We start from the raw sequence: 21,593 nt of genomic DNA on the forward strand, positions 1-21,593 counted from the left end.
CATGCGGCGCTTCCCCTTCTGTCTGCCCCCCCACCCAATTTAGGACTGTAATGTGGATTACCTTCCTTCCTGTGTCTCATCTCTATAAATGACATTGCTTTTCAGTGTAACAGGGTTAGATCCTGGTACTATCTGCTCGTGCAGGACCTCTGTCCTTTCCAGCTGGAAATATCATTGATTCTGTTAAATGCTATAACTCTTTATTAAATAACACGACTTTGGTTTAAGCTTGTGTGGAATTTCCATCACACTGTGTTTCATGGGAACTGCTCTTATTCCCCCACCCAATTCACCTGTGGTCTGCATCACAACTAGTCTTTCCAGTTGCTCTTCCGTTCATCATCATCATCATCAACACCATCATCATCATCATCACCATCATCATCACTCCAAATCTTTCTTGTGCACATTAAGCATCTTCTCATCTGCATTATTGTATAACACTCTTTACATGTCGCTGAGCCAGAAAGGCATGCACCTTAAACTGGTAAAACATTTAATTTACATACAATTTAGATAAATATAGAGATATTAGTATTTTTCTTTATATAAACCGTATTTCCTCACACATACTTTTACATTTTCCTATTTACTTATAATATCTCAGGGAGGTGTATACCTGCTTTAAAATGCCTTATTTCATTTTTGAAAGCTTTTATTAGGTGCTTTTTTTATGTGTTGAGAATAGTTATCTCCAATGTTTTGTATTTTTATTGTTGCTTGTGTTATCTGGAGTTTACTCAAACATTGGTGAAGCACCTTTAAAAAAAACATCAGATCAATAAAGCTATTTTTCGTTGTTTTAATGATAACTTATGGCTATTAATCCTGATGAATTAGGAGGAAAAAGCACACTCTTCTGTTTGTATTCATTAAACAAGGACATCTTGTAACTTTAGAGTATATTTGATTTAATTGACATGTTACATACAGTACAAGCACATCAGTATACATATAAATAACACTTTCCTGTCATGTTCTTAATTAACATCATGACAGGAAACTTAAAATTCAGTATAAGATAGTAAAATATAACAAAGTAAACATTATTAAATTAATTATGTAGGTTTTGCCGTGAATTAAACCGTAAATAGTGGTAAAAGTGCTTAATAGTTTAATGATTGACTTATCTTTTCTATCATGAATAGTTCCAAACTGTACACAAACTTAAAGAATGATACTTAAAACAGTTAAATGAAAATATTTAACTTACATTTCCTGGAAAAGTGGTTTCAAAGCTAAAGAAAATAATAAAAGTTCAATACATTTTCTTCACCTCCTTTAAAATGCTTCCCTGAAGCTACCCGAGTGATATTTCCAAACCTCACGTGAAATTTCTTGGCATCCTCTTATTCTATTACGCACGTTTTAAATCTTTGGTATGGCAAACAGGTTGAACAATATTGCACAACCGACTGACAGAATCTGTTATGGTTAAAATGTTACATGCACACTGAATAAATCTAAGGAATGTGACTCCCTAGCGGCTGTGGATGTTCTCCGGCAGACTGTGGAGCCGGGTCTTGTTGGTCAGAGCTGCCTTTCGGGTCATGGTGGAGCAGCGGGTCAGGATCTCCTCTGTTTTGGGTCGAGCAGGCACCTGGGGACCGACTGATGATGTCCTAGAAACATTGGAGCTTGCAGATTCAGACCTCTCGTCACTGGTATCGGAGCCACACCGGTCTAAGAGGCTGAGATCAATCTTGCTGTCGCTTTGCCGAGGCGATGCCAAAGGACTTCCTCTGTCTGCCAAGTTGGATTTGAAGACTGAGATGGTGGTATCGGTGCACGTGTTGCTCATGCTTCGTGCTCGGGCTTCTTCTGCATCCCTCTCCATCTGCGTCCGGGTCTCAGAGAGGACGTCCAGGGATCGGGCCTTGTGGAGATGCCCTCTGAACTGAATTGCAGAATCACTTCGCAGACCGGTGCTATCGCTGGATCGACGTGAATCCGGAGCCTCCCTGCTGGAGGCAGGGTTCAGGGTGGAGCTGTGCCGCTTCCTCTGCAGGCTGTAGAGGCCAGCCCGAGTGTTGTTATAGGGCTGAAGGTTCATGGAGGGGATGTAACCTGCCTTGCCATTGAATCTGGAGAGGATTGCAAAAGAAAGATAATTCATTACAACTTTTGCAAACTATAATAACATCCCGATCAAGTTGAGAGAACTTATTTAGCATTTATTTATCAAATTGCACAAAACCCAATTTCTAACTCTTTGTATAGACAATAATAGGTTTGTGATGTGTTTGCTTGAAAAGACAATAAAAGAGCATTCATAAGTGCTTCAACCAGCCTTTTTTAAATGTGCTCCGTGTTCCTATTCTCTATTGTTTGTAGTGCAGACAGATAAGATTCCATACCTGACGAGCCACCAGCCGTCGTCAGACTTCCTCAGCACCTCAACCGCGGAGCCGAGGGGCACAGACACCTCGTCGTGCTGCTTCGTTGTGTAACTCCTCACGGCACAGTACAGGTCACCTAGTGGTCACAAAGAACTTAACAAGATCAGAAATGTTGCAGTACAGTTAAAGACTAGAAGAGAATAGATGTATGTTAGCTTCCATTGGTCAAAGAGCACTCCCCAGTGGTGATTCTTTATTAAAACTTGGCATCATATTATAAAATATGTGCACCTGGCATGAATTTATTGGCACAGCAATGCCAGATTATATCAAAGCAATGTCAGGCTTGGATGGAATTTAAAGAAGCACTGTAGATACAATGTGTTCATTGTATCTATAAAATGCAAGGCGCTTTACAAAAATGAAAGATATTCAGACAAAGGCATTTAAAAACAGTCGTTAAAAAGAAAAGTTAATAAAATAAACATTAAAGGAAAAAAATACATGAATACAAAGTTACAGTGCAGTTTAAGATATGAATAGTTCACACAGAAGTTCCATTTTACTGATGCCTTTCTTTAAGGTTTCTCCGAACATGAGCTGTGTACGCTTGTATGGCACATACGTCCCGAGCAGCATACACAGAGAAAACCAGCCAGGACAAAGTCCCCAGACACTGATTCCCTGGGGTTACTAGCCCCAAATGTTCATTAACCAAAAACGAAACACAACCGCTCAGTTTCAATTAAAAGCAGCGACAAAAAGATAAAAGCATGGACAAGTTTTTCCAAATCCTGCTGTGACATTAGTCTTTTAATCCTAGATATGTTCTTTAGGTGATAGTAGACTGATTTGGTAACTGTTTTAAAGTGACTGTAAGATACATAAATGTAAAATAGCTTAAGTTACCCGAATTGTTAAACTTTGTAATGCTCAAATAAGTGATTAAACTGTCAAATTGGATGAAGAAATAATTAAACAAGAATAATGTACACTTTTTGTTCTTAGAATATGATTTCATGAAGTTTATTTTAAGCATTTTAGTGTTCTAATTTTATTGCAATTTGCATTTAGTTGCATTGTTGAGTACAACTATAACATGTACTGTATGTACATTTCAATGTTTTTCCATAAAGAATAAAGGAGTTATGTGTACTTGTTCAATGAGGTCATTTCTTGCTACATGCATTCCTGTACATTATAATTTGACTGAAAATAACACACACCTGCATTCTGGAATACAGAGTCTTCCTCATCCTCTCCGTCCAATAACTGCAGGTAGGGAGCAGGAAACCAAGCCAAACCCTTTGAGTCGTTCTCAACCAGCCACCAACCTGGAGAGGAAATACAACAACCTTTAAGCATCACAGAAATACAGAAAGAGTAGCTCAAGTTTGTTTTGCTGATTTCCAGTAGCCATCTACATGAAAGCTGAGGCACTGACCTGCAGGATCTTTGATCAGCACGTCCAGCTTCTCGCCCATAGCGACCTTAAACGGACGATTCTTGGTATCTTTTGTCTCGTAGGCGGCCACGCAGGAGTAAGTCTGGGTGACAAACGGGTGAGTGACGCTGCCTGTAGGCTGGTGAGAAACTTCTCCTCCTCCTCCATCAGGCAGATCATCAGACATCAGGATCATGATGCTGTGTGAGAGAGAAATCAGTCATTTAATAATCAAGAACTCATTTAAACTCTCTTGTAATTTGATCTGAAACTCTGGTGTGAGAACTGACCTGTTCTTGGTGAAGTCTGGCTGCAGGTCGTGATTTTTGGGCATGAAGAACTGAGTCACCTCTGGGGTCCGTGTCACACTTTGATCGCACTTCAGAAGTTTTTCGCAGTAGCTCTCCAGGAACTTCATGCGTTGGATGGAGCGCTTGGATCCTTCCTTCTGGCTGCTCTTCCTGGCCTGTCCTGCAGAGAGGAGAGGAACATTTTTCAAGATTACCAGACTGTAAAGAGAGCAGCGTCTAGTCCAAACTGTAAATGTGTTCATGAAGGAAACAGTCATAGGGAAGGAAAACGCCCAAAGATTATTACCAGACAGGCTGAGAAATAAGGTGAATTACTATATTTATATAGCATTTTTCTAAGAAAGTACAAAATGAAATATCCATCTAATTGCTTCAATCTAAGTTAAAACAGAAGACATTAGACAATACTTCAGCTAAATGTTTGCAGTGTTCTAGTTGGATTTTCCTCTAATTATCAGCTGCAAATGCACCATTTCTGTGTAAGGAGACCATTAAAATAGACCTTTTCTAACATACATTTGAACTATTCTTACCTCTAAATTTGGGGATCACTCTGAAATTTTTCTTGAAAATGTTCATGTTAGAGAATCTCTTCTTCAGCTGCCTCTGTTTGAAAGAAAAATAAACGTTTATTATTTCTACAAAATAAACACCAATCTAAGAACATGTGTGATTTATTTTGTTTTTGGGGACTTACATGGCATTTCCTGAACTCCTGGAAGGACCTGTAAATGATCACTTCAGTGTTGTCCGACCACAACACAGAAATCATGAACATCTGTGGAGAAATACAAATAATGAAGGATGAGGGATGACATTTTTTACACAAATACAGAAAATCACACAGTTAAATCTTCAGTTAAATCGCGCCTGTTGTGTTAACTCACCTTGAGTTTAGGAGTGTCCCTGTGCACGGCTCCAATAATGCGAGCACTGATTACAACGCGTTGATCCCCAGCCATTGTGTGAAGTGTGTGTCTCAGCTCTGTGGATGAATAGCAGCTTTATGGTCTGCAGGTGAGCTGTTGCTACTGGATCACAGAGTCTGCAGCAGTACATATACCCTCCAAATAATGGAGGCAGAGTCAGAGGAAGACACACCTGAGGCACCTGTGTTTTCCTCCCTGTCGTTAGTTTCCCTGGTGTGTCTAATTGTCTGATTGTGTTCACCTGTTTCCCTTGTGTGTCTCCTGTGATCATCAGCCCCAGCACCGCCCCTGATTGTTTTCACCTGTGTCTTGTTGTAGTGTGTTTAAATTCCCCAGTCTCCCAGTGTTCATTGTCAGTTCGTCTTGTCTCATGCCATCGTCAGGTCTATGCTCTCTTTGTGCTCTAGAAAAGTTTGTTCCTCACTACGTGAGCGATTTCCTTTTGTTCTCATTTTTTGTCATCTCATCCTGAGATTCGATAGTGAGCTTTTTTGTTCATCTTGCTTTGTTGGAAAAATAAAGTATCTTACCAATACTTTACCTCCGTCTCCCGGGTTGTACAATTGGGTCCTTTATCCTGAGTGTCTGAGTTCATAGCAAAAACTTCCAGGTGATGAAATTCATTGATAGCTCATGTGTAGATTAACATACGAGAATTTAAACAAAGGACTCACTTTGACTGGATTTCAATGAATGATTGATAATGTTGCCAAGACATACGTTTATATTGTGGTGAATGTGTTATAATACTGTAATTGTGCATAGACTATGAATACATAATGAAGTGTTCTGCCTCATAGTCAAAATGTATGATCAAATTATCCTTCTTTGTTAAATTATACATTGTTCTGCGCCCGGAATGTGCATGTGTTCACTTGGTTCAAAGGGATGTTCGTTAACATAAGTCATCATGTCGCACAAGCCACAGCAATCTATTGACTGATTGGCTGCTTGCTGCAAACATTCCCCAATTCTGGACCCACTTTGCTCCTCCAGGGTGAGTATAAGGTCAAAAGGGCTTTACACCCTAGGGAAGCAGAACAATCAAAAGTAAAACTGGAACATTCATTCAACAGACAGAAATAATGTTGTAGTGGTATCATTAACCCTTTATGGGATTGTTTTACAAAATACTTTTAACAATTTCATGTCATTTCCGACCAGAATAATGTCTATACATAGCATAATATCAGCTGATGTACAAGGAAACAAATTGATTTCTATATTATCTTGACACTAATATTTTGACCCCTATTTTACTAACCAGAAGGAGCCATTTCACCTGCTTTACTTGCCCATATGTACTCTTCATGATAGTGTCTCTGTAATAATATCTTGTTTATGTTAAAGGACTCTATTTTGCAATACCAAATGGATCAAAACCCACATGATTGTGTGACACAAATAGATTCCTATCATGAGCAAAAATCATACATTTTTAGGATGGCTTGTAGGTGGAATGAATATAAACCTACAAAAAACGTTAAGTCCGTGTGGATGGGCTCAAATAGGTAGATGAGTCTGAGCTGTAGACAGAAAACCAAGTGAATGTTTTACTTGCATAACTCACTGTTGTTAGCTGTCACAATAGGCTAGCCCACATGTGTCAAACTCAAGGCCAGAGGGCCAAATCAGGCTCTCAATCATTGCTAACCTTTTAGCAGAAATAGTTTTCTTTCACCTCACTTTCTACTTTCTTGTTTCACTTATTTCAAGTGTTTCATGCTAAACGAACCTCCCTTTAGAAAAGTCTAATCTGACCCCATAGTACCTTTTAGTATTCACCGAAAATATATATATTTTTAAATATACATAGTTAAGTTTACCTTGTCTTTCTAGGACTTTGTTGGTATCCTCCGTGAACCAGGGTCTTGAAACCAAACCTATTCCTCTTTTTTAAATGCACATTAGTTAAGTTTAAGTTGTCTTTTCTAGGACTTTTTTTGGTGTCCTGCGCGAACCAGGGTCGATAGAGATAATAATAATAATATATTTTATTTCTATAGCGCTTTTCTTGAACCCAAAGATTTACATTTGGGAGGGAGGGTAGACAAACAAAACAAAGACAATGCCAAAAAGAAACAAAACAAAACAGAAAAGCAGTCAGGAGGAAGTTGATTGAGAGGGGGGGGGGCTTATGGATACAGAGTTGAAGAGGTGGGTTTTGAGGCGGGACTGGAACAGGGTGAGGGACTCAGACTCACGGAGGTATTGGGGGAGGGAGTTCCAGAGCTTCGGGGCTGCCACAGAGAAGGCTCTGTCCCCGAAGCTCCGGAGTTTGGCCTTGGGGATGGAAAGCAAACCAGCTGAGGTGGATCTGAGGGACCGGGGTGGTTGGTAGAGGATGAGGAGGTCAGTGAGGTAGGGGGGGGGGGGGGGGGGCAGATGGTGGAGGGCTTTGAAAGTGAGGACCAGGAGTTTGTAGTGGATGCGGTGTGAAACGGGGAGCCAGTGGAGTTCTTTGAGGACCGGGGTGATGTGATGCCATGATTTGGTGTGGGTGAGGAGTCTGGCGGCTGCGTTCTGGACACGCTGGAGTCTATTGAGGGATGTAGTGCTGATGCCGTAGAGGAGTGAGTTGTAGTCAATGCGGGAGGAGATGAAGGCGTGAATGAGTCGCTCAGCTGCAGGGCGGGTGAGAGAGGGACGGAGTTTGGCAATATTGTGGAGGTGGAAAAATGAGGTTTTTACAACTTGACGGATGTGGGGCTCGAGGGAGAGGGTGAGGTCAAATATAACGCCAAGGTTGCGTGCCTAGGTGGAGGGGGAAACAGGGGTGCCATCAATGGTGACTGTCAGGTTGGGGGTTTTGCTGAGGGTGGATTTGGAGCCGATGAGGAGGAGTTCAGTTTTATTGCTGTTGAGTTTGAGGAAGTTGTGTTGCATCCAGGATTTTATTGCAGTCACACAGGATTCCATGTGGGTGAGGGGGGGGTTGTTGGGGGATTTGGTGCTGAGGTAAATCTGGGTGTCGTCGGCGTAACAGTGAAAGTCCAGGTTGTATTGGCGGAGAATCTGACCAAGGGGGAGGATGTAGATGATGAAGAGGAGGGGGCCGAGTACTGAACCTTGGGGAACACCTTGGGTGACTGAAGCTGTGGCAGAGGAGTGGTTGTTGAGGGAGATGAAGTGGGATCTGTCGGAGAGGTAGGACTGGAGCCACCTGAGTGCAGTACCTTCGATACCGATGATAGAGACAATAGAGATATTTCGAAGCCAACACCCTAAAAACTAATCTAACACTAACTACTTAGGAGTACCGACAACATTAGTCTAAACATTGGTTTTAAATAGGTTAGACTATAGACATGACTAGACATGTCTATACACACACATGTCTATACACATACACAAATTACAGTAAATTAGTATGGACGAAGCTGAGAGCAGCTGCAGCAGCACTCGCTCACCCCCAAAACACACCAGGAGCGTCTGCGCCGCGTTACGTTGCGGCTGCGCTACGCTGCGACCTCCTCCTGCGACAACACACACCAGACGCGTTTCAAAATGTTGCGGAAGCGGAGCGTCGTGTGTGCAGCCTCGCAGTTGTTGTTGATTTTGGAATATTTCCTGGACATTTGTACTTCTACAAGTAAGTAGGCTATACGTAGTTAAATGGTTTATGTTTGTGTCTGTTTAAATCGTGTTTATTGTTGTTATTTCCTATTTTGTTGTGTTGTAGACTACAGACACAGTTAATAATAATTGTAATATTCCAGTTATAAACGACATGAATCAAAGATGTGTTGCTGTATTTTAGTGGTAAAAAAATATGCATTCATCATCATCCATTATGAACACCTCGTCGTCCATGGTGCGTTTCGTAGTGGAGGTGTTGTGGGGTCTGCTAAATTAGTATATGTGGGGGATGGGCCTGGCCCGGATGCTCACCTTTCCACTTCCTGCGAGGGGGGGGCTGCCTGCCCGACTTTACCTTACGGCTGCGCCGCGGCAAAAGTAGGATTCATCCTAATTTTAGAGAAGCGCTGCGCCGAGCCGCTTCTGGGACGCGTCTGAGCCGTAACGCGGCGCGTGTGGTGTAATAGCACCCATTGACTAGAGTGGCCGCGATCCTTACGACCGCCGCGGCGCGGCCGTAACGCGACGCAGACGCTCCTGGTGTGTTTTGGGGGTTAGACGGAAAAAATCTAACGTTTGCCTGTAACCTTAGTTTCATACCTCAGCCTGGTTCCTAGCTCGTGTTGTGTTAGTACAGAGTTATGTCGGCACATGTTTATATGTTATATGTTTGCACAATGACTACTTTCACTTTTGGTACTTTAAGTATATTTAGATTATTATACTTAATAAAGACCATTCAAGCAGCACGTTTTTTCTCATATTTTTGAAAATATACTGTAGAGATGAAAGCTGCAGCTGCTACTAGTGTGGACTGAATGGGCGGCAGCAAAGCGTTATGGAAATGCCAGTATTCTGATTGCTGTCTGTGGTTCTATATGGGTTGTGGCAATCATTTTGACAAATAATAGCTCGTAGCAACGTATTGAAAAAATAACTATAAACTATAAATTAGTTCATTTTTGAAACCATGAACTTTAGTTCAAAATGTTGAATTATGAACTGAACTAGTTCATTTTAAAATGTGTGAACTGAACTAGTTCATGTAGAAAGTGAACTTTCCCAACACTGCGTGAATGTACTTATTGTAAGTCGCTTTGGATAAAAGCGTCAGCTAAATGCAATGTAATATGCTAAACTAGAGAGAGAATCGCTGGCAAGGGGGTTACAACTACAACAAGATGAACATATTTGACCGTGATTTAATTGTAATACACGTTTCAAAATGATGCCGAAGTAACAACATACTGATACCGGTTAGTAAAAACCATGAATTAATGCTTTGACAAGTCTGCAAAAAAGTCAATCAAAGAACTAGATTCCTATACCGGATCTCCTCTCTGGTAAACAAAAACACCCTGAAAACTCAGGAGCACTCATTCAAGGGTACTATGACTATGCTTGCACGTCATGGTACCATAGCACCTCCAAGGCGCTAAAAATAAAACTTCAAACATCGCAAAATAAACTGGTCAGACTACTGCTTGACCTTTCATCTAGAACCCACCTCACCTCTGCCCACTTTGACAACCTAGGATGGCTTAGAGTAGACGACAGAGTACAGCTACTTGCAATGGGCCTGGTCTACAAGATCCACTACACCTCTATGGTACCCATGTACATGTCAAAATTATTCCCAAAGGTCAAGGAATACCATGATCATAACACCAGAGGGAGCTCCACAAATCATGTGAAACCCAGATTTGGCACAAAAAAGGGGGAATACACGTTTCGCAATTATGCCACATCAAGGTGGAACGCTCTTCCCACAACTGTAAAGGAAAGTAAAACTATACTTACCTTCAAAACCTCTCTTAAAGAGCACCTTCGGGGGAGAGCATTGCAAAACTGGCCCCGGTAATGGTACAAATCTCAACCTGTCGTTCAATGGACAGCTTCCCCCCCCCCCCCCCCCATCTATGTATATACTCGCATTTTAGACTCTGTTACTAACTGTATATCTGTAGACTTGGTATGTCTTAAATGTCCGGTTAGGATGTATTAGAACGAAATCTAAAATGAAAATTGTAAATAAGCAATCTGTATGTAAAAAACCACCTGTATGTAAATTGTAAATAAGCCATCTGTATGTCAAATATGTCTTATATGTCTTAAATGACATGATGAATTGGAAATGGGGGACCCTGATGTAAACAAGACGAAAGTCTTTCTCTGGTCTGCATCCCCTTAACAATTGTATGTTTTGAGCTGTACTGTACTGTACCCAATATACAAGCTGTTAATAAACTATTCAATCAATCAATCAATCAATCAATCAATCAATCAATCAATCAATGCAGACAGACGGCAGGCGAAAAACCATTTTAAAATGCGTGTTTTCTAAATGTAGCTTGGCTAAGCTAACGTTATATATGCTCCGACCGTCCACACTCACAACAACGGCCTACAGACATAAATAAACCAGCGACTGTATTCGCCATGATACAGACAGTCTGTGGTTTGTACTTGTTTAACTTTTGTCTAGTTTCTGAACAGATATGAAGAGCTGTGAGCTCTGAGTGCTAAGAGCTAACGGCTGTGTTGTTTTTCTGGGGCTCTCATTGAAGATGACGTCACGGCTCCGCCTACACTGCGTTACTATAGTTACTACCCCAGTTCCTAAACTGTAATGGCAGCGCAGCATTAAAGTGAACCGGGCCCGGGCCTAATAAGGCCTAACCAAACCGAGCGAGGCCGAGTGAGGCCGAGCGAGGCCTGCAGTGGAAACGCGCCATTAGATTCTATCTGCTCTCTAAAGTGTATTAAACTCTACATACTGTGTTTGATCTTAGTGACAGCCCTACAAATTTGCGTGACTATAAACTGTTATATTGTTTTAACAACAATGCAGTTTTGATCTTAGCAGCAAGTCATGTTTAAGCTTGGTTTTCTTTACCTAAACGTACATGATTGACATGTTGTTTTGTGTCTCTGTTGTTTTGAAATTATCATATGGATGTAAGGGTTTGTAATTAACATTACATGTCACTTGTTAGACGCTTTTATCCAAAGCGACTTACATACGCAATACTGTGGATAATCCACAGGAGCAATTTGGGGTGAAGTGTCTCAGGGACACAACGACATGCTGACTGCAGGGGGGTTTGAACCTGTACCCCCCGATCCGAACACCAACGCACAACCCACTGCACCACAGGCCTCCTCCTATAACATGCGGCGCTTCCCCTTCTGTCTTCCCCCCCACCCAATTTAGGACTGTAATGTGGATTACCTTCCTTCCTGTGTCTCATCTCTGTAAATGACATTGCTTTTCAGTGTAACAGGATCAGATCCTGGTACTATCTGCTCGTGCAGGACCTCTGTCCTTTCCAGCTGGAAATATCATTGATTCTGTTAAATGCTATAACTCTTTATTAAATAACACGACTTTGGTTTACGTTTGTATATTTGTTCTTTTCTTACCAGAAGATGATTAAGTGTGGAATTTCCATCACACTGTGTTTCATGGGAACTGCTCTTACTCCCCCACCCAATTCACCTGTGGTCTGCATCACAACTAGTCTTTCCAGTTGCTCTTCCGTTCATCATCATCATCATCATCATCATCATCATCATCATCATCATCATCATCATCATCATCATCATCATCATCATCATCATCATCATCATCATCATCATCATCATCATCATCATCATCATCATCATCATCATCATCATCATCATCATATCATCATTCATTCATTCATCACTCCAAATCTTTCTTGTGCACATTAAGCATCTTTTCAGTAACGTCTCTCCTGATTACTTACATTTGGATGTTTGACTCTCTTCAGACCTGACGTTCAAGTACAAGTGGATGCAGGGCCGCCCCTCCCTACAGGCCAATCGTGCAGGCTGCAGGGGGCCCCGCCCAGAGGGCCTCAGCTGCTGTGCGCAGTTCTCCACTCAGCTCTCCGTGAGAGTGAGGTGTCAAGGGGAGCACGTCTGTAACCCGACACCGTTGCAATGAATCGACATCTGACCAATCACGGCTTTGATACGGCCACTAGTGCAGGTGAAGAGATGTCGGTGAAAAGACAGTTTCAGTCAGGCGCAAGCAAGAGGGAAAAAAACAAAACATCAAGAAACTAGAGCATCACTCGAAGGTGGGTTATTGTATGAGTCAAATGTACGACTTGCGAATGTTGTATAAGTTAAATTGCCAATTGCCATATTAAAACATCAGCTGCAATTCACGACATGAAGAAGGCAGTCTCTGCATAGCATATAGGCTAATGGAGATGCAGTTATTTCCAGCATTCTTTATTTACCATTCATTCAAGTATGTTATGCCTTTGATCTGCTGATGTACAGGAGGAAGAGTGATAAACTGTCTAGTTGGCTTACATAACAGTTAAAGTTTACAGCCTAAAAAACATGGAGCATTTTTTCCCCTTGTATTCAATTTTATGTCAATTTGCACATTTCATGGTGATGCTCAGCCTCTCCCCTTAACTCCTAACAGTCATCATCATGTCAACCACAACACAGAGAAATACTGATAGAAATGTGTGTGTAGTTGTTGATACATTGCTGACAGAGGGAACTACATTTGAATACAGATTTAAGAAAAATCAGTTTTTGAGCATGTCATAAGCATGTTTTGTCTCGACTATATTACAACTATATTATAATAAAATATAGTATTTATATTATTGAATTGATTATTATTATTAGTAGAAGTAGTTTATTTGCATTAATTATATTTTAATCTTTTTGAGGCTAGTATTTGGCAGGAAATGCAGACGTATTCACCTGTAAACGCATACTGAACGACGTACATGCACATTTACCTCACTGTATACAAAAGTAACTGTGTTGATAATAATAATAAACAGGAATTATATTTGCAAAGTAGCCTACTTTGTTTCCAAAACATTTTTTTTCACTCCTGTCGGTTGGGGGGGGGGTGCCTCATCTCACAAAGTCGCTTGGGGCCCCAAGTTGGCCAGGGACGGCCCTGAGTGGTAAGATCATTCCCTCTTCAAGGTTAATTGAGATGTTTAAATTCCCTATTTCCTTCTCATCTGCATTATCGTATAACACTCTTTACATGTCGCTGAGCCAGAAAGGCATGCACCTTAAACTGGTAAAACATTTAATTTACATACAATTTAGATAAATATAGAGATGTTAGTATTTTTCTTTATATAAACCGTATTTCCTCACATACTTTTACATTTTCCTATTTACTTATAATATCTCAGGGAGGTGTATACCTGCTTTTAAATGCTTCATTTCATTTTTGAAAGCTTTTATTAGGTGCTTTTTTTATGTGTTGAGAATAGTTATCTCCAATGTTTCGTATTTTTATTGTTGCTTGTGTTATCTGGAGTTGACTCAAACATTGGTGAAGCACCTTTAAAAAAAACATCAGATCAATAAAGCTAATTTTCGTTGTTTTAATGATAACTTATGGCTATTAATCCTGATGAATTAGGAGGAAAAAGCACACTCTTCTGTTTGTATTCATTAAACAAGGACATCTTGTAACTTTAGAGTACATTTGATTTAATTGACATGTTACAGTTACATACAGTACAAGCACATCAGTATACATATAAATAACACTTTCCTGTCATGTTCTTAATTAACATCATGACAGGAAACTTAAAATTCAGTATAAGATAGTAAAATATAACAAAGTAAACATTATTAAATTAATTATGTAGGTTTTGCCGTGAATTAAACCGTAAATAGTGGTAAAAGTGCTTAATAGTTTAATGATTGACTTATCTTTTCTATCATGAATAGTTCCAAACCGTACACAAACTTAAAGAATGATACTTAAAACAGTTGAATGTAAATATTTAACTTACATTTCCTGGAAAAGTGGTTTCAAAGCTAAAGAAAATAATAAAAGTTCAATACATTTTCTTCACCTCCTTTAAAATGCTTCCCTGAAGCTACCCGAGTGATATTTCCAAACCTCACGTGACATTTCTTGGCATCCTCTTATGCTATTACGTACGTTTTAAATCTTTGGTATGGCAAACAGGTTGAACAATATTGCACAACCGACTGACAGAATCTGTTATGGTTAAAATGTTACATGCACACTGAATAAATCTAAGGAATGTGACTCCCTAGCGGCTGTGGATGTTCTCCGGCAGACTGTGGAGCCGGGTCTTGTTGGTCAGAGCTGCCTTTCGGGTCATGGTGGAGCAGCGGGTCAGGATCTCCTCTGTTTTGGGTCGAGCAGGCACCTGGGGACCGACTGATGATGTCCTAGAAACATTGGAGCTTGCAGATTCAGACCTCTCGTCACTGGTATCGGAGCCACACCGGTCTAAGAGGCTGAGATCAATCTTGCTGTCGCTTTGCCGAGGCGATGCCAAAGGACTTCCTCTGTCTGCCAAGTTGGATTTGAAGACTGAGATGCTGGTATCGGTGCTTGTGTTGCTCATGCTTCGTGCTCGGGCTTCTTCTGCATCCCTCTCCATCTGCGTCCGGGTCTCAGAGAGGACGTCCAGGGATCGGGCCTTGTGGAGATGCCCTCTGAACTGAATTGCAGAATCACTTCGCAGACCGGTGCTATCGCTGGATCGACGTGAAGCCGGAGCCTCCCTGCTGGAGGCCAGTTTCAGGGTGGAGCTGTGCAGCTTCCTCTGCAGGCTGTAGAGGCCGGCCCGAGTGTTGTTATAGGGCTGAAGGTTCATGGAGGGGATGTAACCTGCCTTGCCATTGAATCTGGAGAGGATTGCAAAAGAAAGATAATTCATTACAACTTTTGCAAACTATAACAACATCCCGATCAAGTTGAGAGAACTTATTTAGCATTTATTTATCAAATTGCACAAAACCCAATTTCTAACTCTTTGTATAGACAATAATAGGTTTGTGATGTGTTTGCTTGAAAAGACAATAAAAGAGCATTCATAAGTGCTTCAACCAGCCTTTTTTTAAATGTGCTCCGTGTTCCTATTCTCTATTGTTTGCAGTGCAGACAGATAAGATTCCATACCTGACGAGCCACCAGCCGTCGTGAGACTTCCTCAGCACCTCCACCGCGGAGCCGAGGGGCACAGACACCTCGTCGTGCTGCTTCGTTGTGTAACTCCTCACGGCACAGTACAGGTCACCTAGTGGTCACAAAGAAGTTAACAAGATCAGAAATGTTGCAGTACAGTTAAAGACTAGAAGAGAATAGATGTATGTTAGCTTCCATTGGTCAAAGAGCACTCCCCAGTGGTGATTCTTTATTAAAACTTGGCATCATATTATAAAATATGTGCACCTGGCATGAATTTATTGGCACAGCAATGCCAGATTATATCAGAGCAATGTCAGGCTTGGATGGAATTTAAAGAAGCACTGTAGATACAATGTGTTCATTGTATCTATAAAATGCAAGGCAAAGCGCTTTACAAAAATGAAAGACATTCAGACAAAGGCATTTAAAAACAGTCGTTAAAAAATAAATAAAAGAAACATTAAAAGGAAAAAAATACATGAATACAAAGTTACAGTGCAGTTTAAGATATGAATAGTTCACACAGAAGTTCCATTTTACTGATGCCTTCCTTTAAGGTTTCTCCGAACATGAGCTGTGTACGCTTGTATGGCACATACGTCCCGAGCAGCATACACAGAGAAAACCAGCCAGGACAAAGTCCCCAGACACTGATTCCCTGGGGTTACTAGCCCCAAATGTTCATTAACCAAAAACGAAACACAACCGCTCAGTTTCAATTAAAAGCAGCGACAAAAAGATAAAAGCATGGACACGTTTTTCCAAATCCTGCTGTGACATTAGTCTTTTAATCCTAGATATGTTCTTTAGGTGATAGTAGACTGATTTGGTAACTGTTTTAAAGTGACTGTAAGATACATAAATGTAAAATAGCTTAAGTTACCCGAATTGTTAAACTTTGTAATGCTCAAATAAGTGATTAAACTGTCAAATTGGATGAAGAAATCATTAAACAAGAATAATGTACACTTTTTGTTCTTAGAATATGATTTCATGAAGTTTATTTTAAGCATTTTAGTGTTCTAATTTTATTTCAATTTGCATTTAGTTGCATTGTTGAGTACAACTATAACATGTACTGTATGTACATTTCAATGTTTTTCCATAAAGAATAAAGGAGTTATGTGTACTTGTCCAATGAGGTCATTTCTTGCTACATGCATTCCTGTACATTATAATTTGACTGAAAATAACACACACCTGCATTCTGGAATACAGAGTCTTCCTCATCCTCTCCGTCCAATAACTGCAGGTAGGGAGCAGGAAACCAAGCCAAACTCTTTGAGTCGTTCTCAACCAGCCACCAACCTGGAGAGGAAATACAACAACCTTTAAGCATCACAGAAATACAGAAAGAGTAGCTCAAGTTTGTTTTGCTGATTTCCAGTAGCCATCTACATGAAAGCTGAGGCACTGACCTGCAGGATCTTTGATCAGCACGTCCAGCTTCTCGCCCATAGCGACCTTAAACGGACGATTCTTGGTATCTTTTGTCTCGTAGGCGGCCACGCAGGAGTAAGTCTGGGTGACAAACGGGTGAGTGACGCTGCCTGTAGGCTGGTGAGAAACTTCTCCTCCAACATCAGGCAGATCAGACATCAGGATCAGGATGCTGTGTGAGAGAGAAATCAGTCATTTAATAATCAAGTCCTAATTTAAACTCTCTTGTAATTTGATCTGAAACTCTGGTGTGAGAACTGACCTGTTCTTGGTGAAGTCTGGCTGCAGGTCGTGATTTTTGGGCATGAAGAACTGAGTCACCTCTGGGGTCCGTGTCACACTTTGATCGCACTTCAGAAGTTTTTCGCAGTAGCTCTCCAGGAACTTCATGCGTTGGATGGAGCACTTGGATCCTTCCTTCTGGCTGCTCTTCCTGGCCTGTCCTGCAGAGAGGAGAGGAACATTTTTCAAGATTATTACCAGACTGTAAAGAGAGCAGCGTCTAGTCCAAACTGTAAATGTGTTCACCGATTCATGAAGGAAACAGTCATAGGGAAGGAAAACGCCCAAAGATTATTACCAGACAGGCTGAGAAATAAGGTGAATTACTATATTTATATAGCATTTTTCTTGGAAAGTACAAAATGTAATATCCATCTAATTGCTTCAAACTAAGTTAAAACTGAAAAACAGAAGACATTAGACAATACTTCAGCTAAATGTTTGCAGTGTTCTAGTTGGCTTTTCCTCTAATTATCGGCTGCAAATGCACCATTTCTGTGTAAGGAGACCATTAAAATAGACCTTTTCTAACATACATTTGAACTATTCTTACCTCTAAATTTGGGGATCACTCGGTTATTTTTCTTGAAAATGTTCATGTTAGAGAATCTCTTCTTCAGCTGCCTCTGTTTGAAAGAAAAATAAACGTTTATTATTTCTACAAAATAAACACCAATCTAAGAACATGTGTGATTTATTTTGTTTTTGGGGACTTACATGGCATTTCCTGAACTCCTGGAAGGACCTGTAAATGATCACTTCAGTGTTGTCCGACCACAACACAGAAATCATGAACATCTGTGGAGAAATACAAATAATGAAGGATGAGGGATGACATTTTTTACACAAATACAGAAAATCACACAGTTAAATCTTCAGTTAAATCGCGCCTGTTGTGTTAACTCACCTTGAGTTTAGGAGTGTCCCTGTGCACGGCTCCAATAATGCGAGCACTGATTACAACGCGTTGATCCCCAGCCATTGTGTGAAGTGTGTGTCTCAGCTCTGTGGATGAATAGCAGCTTTATGGTCTGCAGGTGAGCTGTTGCTACTGGATCGCAGAGTCTGCAGCAGTACATATACCCCCCAAATAATAGAGTCAGAGGAAGACACACCTGAGGCACCTGTGTTTTCCTCCCTGTCGTTAGTTTCCCTGGTGTGTCTAATTGTCTGATTGTGTTCACCTGTTTCCCTTGTGTGTCTCCTGTGATCATCAGCACCAGCCCCGCCCCTGATTGTTTTCACCTGTGTCTTGTTGTAGTGTGTTTAAATTCCCCAGTCTCCCAGTGTTCATTGTCAGTTCGTCTTGTCTCATGCCATCGTCAGGTCTATGCTCTATTTGTGCTCTAGAAAAGTTTTTGTTCCTCACTACGTGAGCGATTTCCTTTTGTTCTCATTTTTTGTCATCTCATCCTGAGATTCGATAGTGACCTTTTTTGTTCATCTTGCTTTGTTGGAAAAATAAAGTATCTTACCAATACTTTACCTCTGTCTCCCGGGTTGTGCAATTGGGTCCTATATCCTGAGTGTCTGAGTTCATAACAAAAACTCCCAGGTGATAAAATTCATTGATAGCTCATGTGTAGATTAACATACGAGATTTTAAACAAAGTGCTCACTTTGACTGGATTTCAATGAATGATTGATAATGTTGCCAAGACATACGTTTATATTGTGGTGAATGTGTTATAATACTGTAATTATGTATAGACTATGAATACATAATGAAGTGTTCTGCCTGAGTCGAAATGTATGATCAAATTAGCCTTCTTCTTTGTTAAATTATACATTGTTCTGCGCCCGGAAGGTGCATGTGTTCACTTGGTTCAAAGGGATGTTCGTTAACATAAGTCATCATGTCGCACAAGCCACAGCAATCTATTGACTGATTGGCTGCTTGCTGCAAACATTCTGCAATTCTGGACCCACTTTGCTCCTCCAGGGTGAGTATAAGGTCAAAAGGACTTTACACCCTAGGGAAGCAGAACAATCAAAAGTAAAACTGGAACATTCATTCAACAGACAGAAATAATGTTGTAGTGGTATCATTAACCCTTTATGGGATTGTTTTACAAAATACTTTTAACAATTTCATGTCATTTCCGACCAGAATAATGTCTATACATAGCATAATATCAGCTGATGCACAAGGAAACAAATTGATCTCTATATTATCTTGACACTAATATTTTGACCCCTATTTTACTAACCAGAAGGAGCCATTTTAACTGCTTTACTTGCCCAGATGTACTCTTCATGATCAGTGGTGTTTTTATATGTACAAAAGTGGTAGGACACAAAAAACATAGATGTCTATAAGCTTCTGCAGTGAGGTTCATGGCTGGTGAGGCACTGGCTCTGACTCTTCAGGTTTACAAATATTATATTTTGACCTAAATCAAAATATTATATTATTTTCAAAAGCTTTTTTTGTCTGATGCTTCAATTAATTGTAAACAGACAGTTCAACAAAAGGATACCCAAAAAATGTAATTTTATCATTTAAATATTGAATTGTTCTCTAAGTAAGATCCCATTTTCAATAAAATTGCAGTCTTACCTTGACTTGAAGATGAATTCCATTTGCCTATCCCTCTGGACAAAAATCTCTATCACTTTTTTGTAAAAGTCCTCCTTATGTTCTTGTAGTTTCAAAAGTCTATCATAAATCTAATCTAATCAATAGATTTATGATTCGAAAATTATAAAAGTAGGGTAGACATGTGGATATTATCCGGCTGAACAAAACGTGCATTTATCTAACACGTTTGTTTCCCACAGATCTTATTTGGAGCTATTTTCTAAAATCCTATGGAGAAATCTCATTGCTTTTTTGTCGAGGGAAGCCATGCACAGTTTATTTCCGGGTTTTAGGAGGCGTCACTGCAACTCTCTCGTCTCCTCTTCACACACCACACTTTTCGCGGCACACGTACTTACAGCCAATCAGCTCTGAATTATGTGAGATGACGTATGGTGGGGATGGCAGCACTATGCCCCTATGGTCATTATTTTTTTGCTACACACATTAAATAGGAAAATATTCTGAGCATGCGCAGTGTAGTTTTTACAGTCACCATTGACTTAGACAGGGAGAGGGAGGGGCAGGATCGGGTTTTGTCCCACATGGCTCTAAACAGCTCAATAGGCACACACTGTAGACACTAATTAGAAGAACACCGACTAAAACAGCAATGTACAGATGATTAAACATGATCTTAAAATATATTTAATATATTTTAACATTTATTTTTTGCATTTTTTTGTAATCATTATTTTTAATACTTTCTGCTGACACTAGGTGGGGCTGTGCCCCACCTGCCCCTAATGACCAGTCGCCACTGTTCATGATAGTGTCTCTGTAATAATATCTTGTTTATGTTAAAGGACTCTATTTTGCAATACCAAATGGATCAAAACCCACATGATTGTGTGATAGTATGAACAGAAATTTGACACTGACGTCCAACACAAATAGATTCCTTTCATGAGCAAAAATCATACATTTTTAGGTTGGCTTGTTTTTTATAAGCATCCAAACTTCGCATAAATATAAACCTACAAAAAACTTTAAGTCCGTGTGGATGGGCTCAAATAGGTAGATGAGTCTGAGCTGTAGACAGAAAACCAAGTGAATGTTTTACTTGCATAACTCACTGTTGTTAGCTGTCACAATAGGCTAGCCCACATGTGTCAAACTCAAGGCCCGAGGGCCAAATCAGGCTCTCAATCATTGCTAACCTTTTAGCAGAAATTGTTTTCTATCACCTCACATTCTACTTTCTTGTTTAACTTATTTTAAGTGTTTCATGCTAAACGAACCCCCCTTTAGGAAATTCTAATCTGACCCCATGGTACCTTTTTACGGTGGCCCTGAAGTGCAAGACACCACAGCATTTTAGAAAACAATACAGCATTTGACAAAACGCCGCAGCATTTCACAAAACACAACAGCATTTCACAAAACACAACAGCATTTCACAAAACGCCACAGCCTTTCACAAAACACAACAGCATTTCACAAAACGCCACAGCATTTCACAAAACGCCACAGCCTTTCACAAAACACAACAGCATTTCACAAAACACAACAGCATTTCACAAAACGCCACAGCATTTCACAAAACGCCACAGCATTTCACAAAACACAACAGCATTTCACAAAACACAACAGCATTTCACAAAACGCCACAGCATTTCACAAAACGCCACAGCATTTCACAAAACGCCACAGCATTTCACAAAACACAACAGCATTTCACAAAACACAACAGCATTTCAGAAAACACCACAGCA

General features: G+C 40.3%; 2 protein-coding genes across 2 annotated transcripts; both read right to left on the bottom strand.

The window, feature by feature from the left end:
- Nucleotides 1-801: 801 nt before the first annotated feature.
- On the bottom strand, nucleotides 802-5,111 carry LOC117533511 (NADPH oxidase organizer 1-like). Its single transcript, XM_034197283.1, has 8 exons — nucleotides 4,982-5,111; nucleotides 4,792-4,872; nucleotides 4,628-4,700; nucleotides 4,074-4,254; nucleotides 3,784-3,983; nucleotides 3,566-3,673; nucleotides 2,358-2,475; nucleotides 802-2,084 (listed from the first exon to the last, which is right to left on the bottom strand). The coding sequence occupies exons 1-8, from the start codon at nucleotides 5,054-5,056 to the stop codon at nucleotides 1,481-1,483; spliced, it is 1,440 nt and encodes a 479-aa protein (XP_034053174.1). The 5' UTR covers nucleotides 5,057-5,111; the 3' UTR covers nucleotides 802-1,480.
- A 9,035-nt stretch (nucleotides 5,112-14,146) lies between these two features.
- On the bottom strand, nucleotides 14,147-18,334 carry LOC117533517 (NADPH oxidase organizer 1-like). The gene is made up of 8 exons (XM_034197296.1): nucleotides 18,205-18,334; nucleotides 18,015-18,095; nucleotides 17,851-17,923; nucleotides 17,278-17,458; nucleotides 16,994-17,187; nucleotides 16,776-16,883; nucleotides 15,567-15,684; nucleotides 14,147-15,292 (listed from the first exon to the last, which is right to left on the bottom strand). Exons 1-8 carry the CDS (start codon nucleotides 18,277-18,279, stop codon nucleotides 14,689-14,691), a joined length of 1,434 nt encoding a protein of 477 aa, XP_034053187.1. The 5' UTR covers nucleotides 18,280-18,334; the 3' UTR covers nucleotides 14,147-14,688.
- Nucleotides 18,335-21,593: the final 3,259 nt, after the last annotated feature.

The sequence above is a fragment of the Gymnodraco acuticeps genome, unplaced genomic scaffold (assembly GCF_902827175.1).
Source record: "Gymnodraco acuticeps unplaced genomic scaffold, fGymAcu1.1, whole genome shotgun sequence".
Classification (NCBI taxonomy): domain Eukaryota; kingdom Metazoa; phylum Chordata; class Actinopteri; order Perciformes; family Bathydraconidae; genus Gymnodraco; species Gymnodraco acuticeps.

What these genes read in the sequence shown, in the direction of transcription:
- LOC117533517 (XM_034197296.1), bottom strand. Translation starts at nt 18,279, where the DNA reads ATGGCTGGGGATCAACGCGTTGTAATCAGTGCTCGCATTATTGGAGCC. An exon ending in GGGACACTCCTAAACTCAAG is followed by an intron (nt 18,096 to 18,204) that starts GTGAGTTAACAC and finishes ATTTCTCCACAG; the next exon opens with ATGTTCATGATTTCTGTGTT. An exon ending in AGGAGTTCAGGAAATGCCAT is followed by an intron (nt 17,924 to 18,014) that starts GTAAGTCCCCAA and finishes TCTTTCAAACAG; the next exon opens with AGGCAGCTGAAGAAGAGATT.
- LOC117533511 (XM_034197283.1), bottom strand. Translation starts at nt 5,056, where the DNA reads ATGGCTGGGGATCAACGCGTTGTAATCAGTGCTCGCATTATTGGAGCC. An exon ending in GCTGATCAAAGATCCTGCAG is followed by an intron (nt 3,674 to 3,783) that starts GTCAGTGCCTCA and finishes TTTCCTCTCCAG; the next exon opens with GTTGGTGGCTGGTTGAGAAC. An exon ending in CTCTGTATTCCAGAATGCAG is followed by an intron (nt 2,476 to 3,565) that starts GTGTGTGTTATT and finishes TGTGACCACTAG; the next exon opens with GTGACCTGTACTGTGCCGTG.